This window comes from Penaeus chinensis, chromosome 9, assembly GCF_019202785.1.
Source record: "Penaeus chinensis breed Huanghai No. 1 chromosome 9, ASM1920278v2, whole genome shotgun sequence".
NCBI lineage: Eukaryota > Metazoa > Arthropoda > Malacostraca > Decapoda > Penaeidae > Penaeus > Penaeus chinensis.
In genome coordinates, this window is record NC_061827.1 from 18,235,353 (window position 1) to 18,237,852 (window position 2,500).

Below are 2,500 nucleotides of genomic sequence, written 5' to 3' on the forward strand. Positions count from 1 at the left end.
TAAAGTGATAGAAGTTTAAGATAAAGGTAGATGCATTTGCAAGGATAGCGTTCTTTACAATGGCAAATTCATTTACAAACTAGATGTCTTTGCAAGGATACTTTTATGAAAGTAGATGTCTTTACAAAGGTAGACCTCTTTGCAAATTCAAATGTATTTATAAAGGTATATGTCCTTGCAAAGGTAATGTCTTTTGCAAATGCAGATAGTTATCTTTGCAAAGAGAGTTATCTTTAAGAGCGTAGATATCCTCACAGAAGTAGACGTGTCCCTTGGCAGTTCTCCCTGCTCGATGTATAAAGTAGTGGAACGACATTGCGTAGTTGGAAGTCAAAGCTTGTGCGTAGTTGCTCGTTGCTGCCCGTTGCTCGTGCGGAGAGTGTGCATTTTTATGTGTTTATGCGTAGTGTGTTATCCTTTGCTCCGACCATGCCTTGCTCGTGTTAGTAAGCTGTTGTTGTTTCTGTGCGTCCCCTTTTTGTTTTTATTATTTGTTTTTCTTGGAATGTTTTCACCAATTAAAAAGAAAGAAAAAACAATGCGAGATAGAGATATAGATGAAATATAAAATAGTCTTAGCGAATACACAATTACACTGATCAATGACTGATCGATGCTATAATAATTGCTGAAAAATAGCAGGTAAGTAAATCATATAATGACGTTGCTGAATGGAAGCACCAATTCTGTGAAAAGCGGTAAAATAAGGTCCATGCGCACTGCATATGCTTTTCTCATGTTTTATCTGCTGAAGAACGCGGAGGTGAATCATGCAAAGATATAAGACAAGTTCAGGGTTGTACAATCACTTTACTTTCCTCTGAATCTTATCCACTTCAAGATTGTCTTTTACTCCTTTAACCAAGATCTGAGTCTATTTCTTCTCAACCTCCTACATCATATCCTCTCCTTTTCCCTGATCTTCATTAAAAAAAAAAAAAAAAAAAAGTGAGGAGCCGCCAGAGGAAGTGTCCGCAGCCACTCGGGGCAAACAACAGAGAATGGTGTCGAGGTTCTTCGCCACAGAACTCCGTCAGAAGAGGAAGCTGATGGGTCATCTCGGGGCGCCAGGGGCCGAGGAGATCTACTGCGACAAGGACAGGGCGGCTGCTGTGGCCATGGGAGACCAAGATATCAAGACGTCTCTGAAGGTAGAGTGAGATGTCCTCTTTTGTCTCTCCTCGTACTGTCATAACTGATGTCCTCTTTGAGCTGTATGTTGCATTTGCTATAGTTTAGCCTCTATTTGTTCCCGTTTTCTTTCGATGTTGGATGTTGATGATGATGATCATGATGATATAAACATGCTCCATAACTATGTGTTTTTGTTGTTGTTTGTATATATTTGGTTTCAAGGTTTTTCGTTTCGTTGGTCTTTTTTTCTTTACCTTAAATAAACTGAATGTTGATGCATAGAATGAACTTAATCTCACATGAGATGGTAAAAGATATTACCATGGATAGAATACCCATACAATAATTATTGCTGTTATCATTATATTTAAATTTATTATTTTTGAATGAACATTATACAAAGAAATATCACAAAATCACCCGCACCTTTACAGGCCAGCACTTTATTGACAGAAAATACACTTTGTTTTCAGCACTGAATTTACAGTTGGTTTAGAAGTCCGGTAAGATGGTTCCTTCTAAGGATCTTTGAAGATATATTTAATATTTCCTTTAATATAAGAAACGATTATATTCATTGGTGTTGTTGACTTGAGACATAATATCTATCCAATAATATATCCATATCCATTTTTTGCTTTGTAGAATCGTAGACATATGGAAAATATAATTAGTTCTACAATATATATATATATATATATATATATATATATATATATATGTATGTATAAATACATTTATATGTATACATATATATATATATATATATATATATATATATGTATATGTATATGTATACATATATATATGTATGTATATATATATATATATATATATATATATATATATATATATATATATATATATATATATATATACACGGGTGTATAAAGGTCGCACAATTTGGCATTGAGAGCGTGACGTAAATGGCCAACGTTTGATAATCTTGACATACGACGAATTCGCTTCCTAGGTATTGTTCATCAAATAGCCTGAAGGCGGCAGCCACTTGGGTATTTAATGAATAGTAACTAGTAACTGCTTGAGGTATTCAAAGACTTTCCTTGTAGTCGCAGCAAACAATAATAAAATTCTTTAGAAAATTTTATTTATCATGTACAACTAGTCTGTATCATACTTTTTTGAAGATGGTAGTTGTTATATATACTGAAGTAGCTAATTAGTATCGTTTTTTTATTACACTTATTACCAACAAAACTTTTTGGAGACAAAAAAATGTGGTACTTAAATTTGTATTTATATTCCTATTTCTCCCTTTAATTCTTATTGTCTGTGTTTTTTTTGTATCTGACAAAATGTATATATTTACATATACATGTTTATGTATATATATATATATATATAT

General features: G+C 33.1%; 1 protein-coding gene across 1 annotated transcript in view; it reads left to right on the forward strand.

Annotated features, from left to right (window-relative positions):
* The first annotated feature begins 585 nt into the window (after nt 1–585).
* Nucleotides 586–2,500, forward strand: part of LOC125028705 (outer dynein arm-docking complex subunit 4-like) — a 62,204-nt gene continuing 60,289 nt past the window's right edge. The window contains exon 1 of the mRNA XM_047618181.1: nt 586–1,151. Within this exon, the coding sequence (XP_047474137.1) occupies nt 1,002–1,151 (150 nt within the window). The 5' untranslated portion in view covers nt 586–1,001. The remainder of the gene's footprint in view (nt 1,152–2,500) is intronic.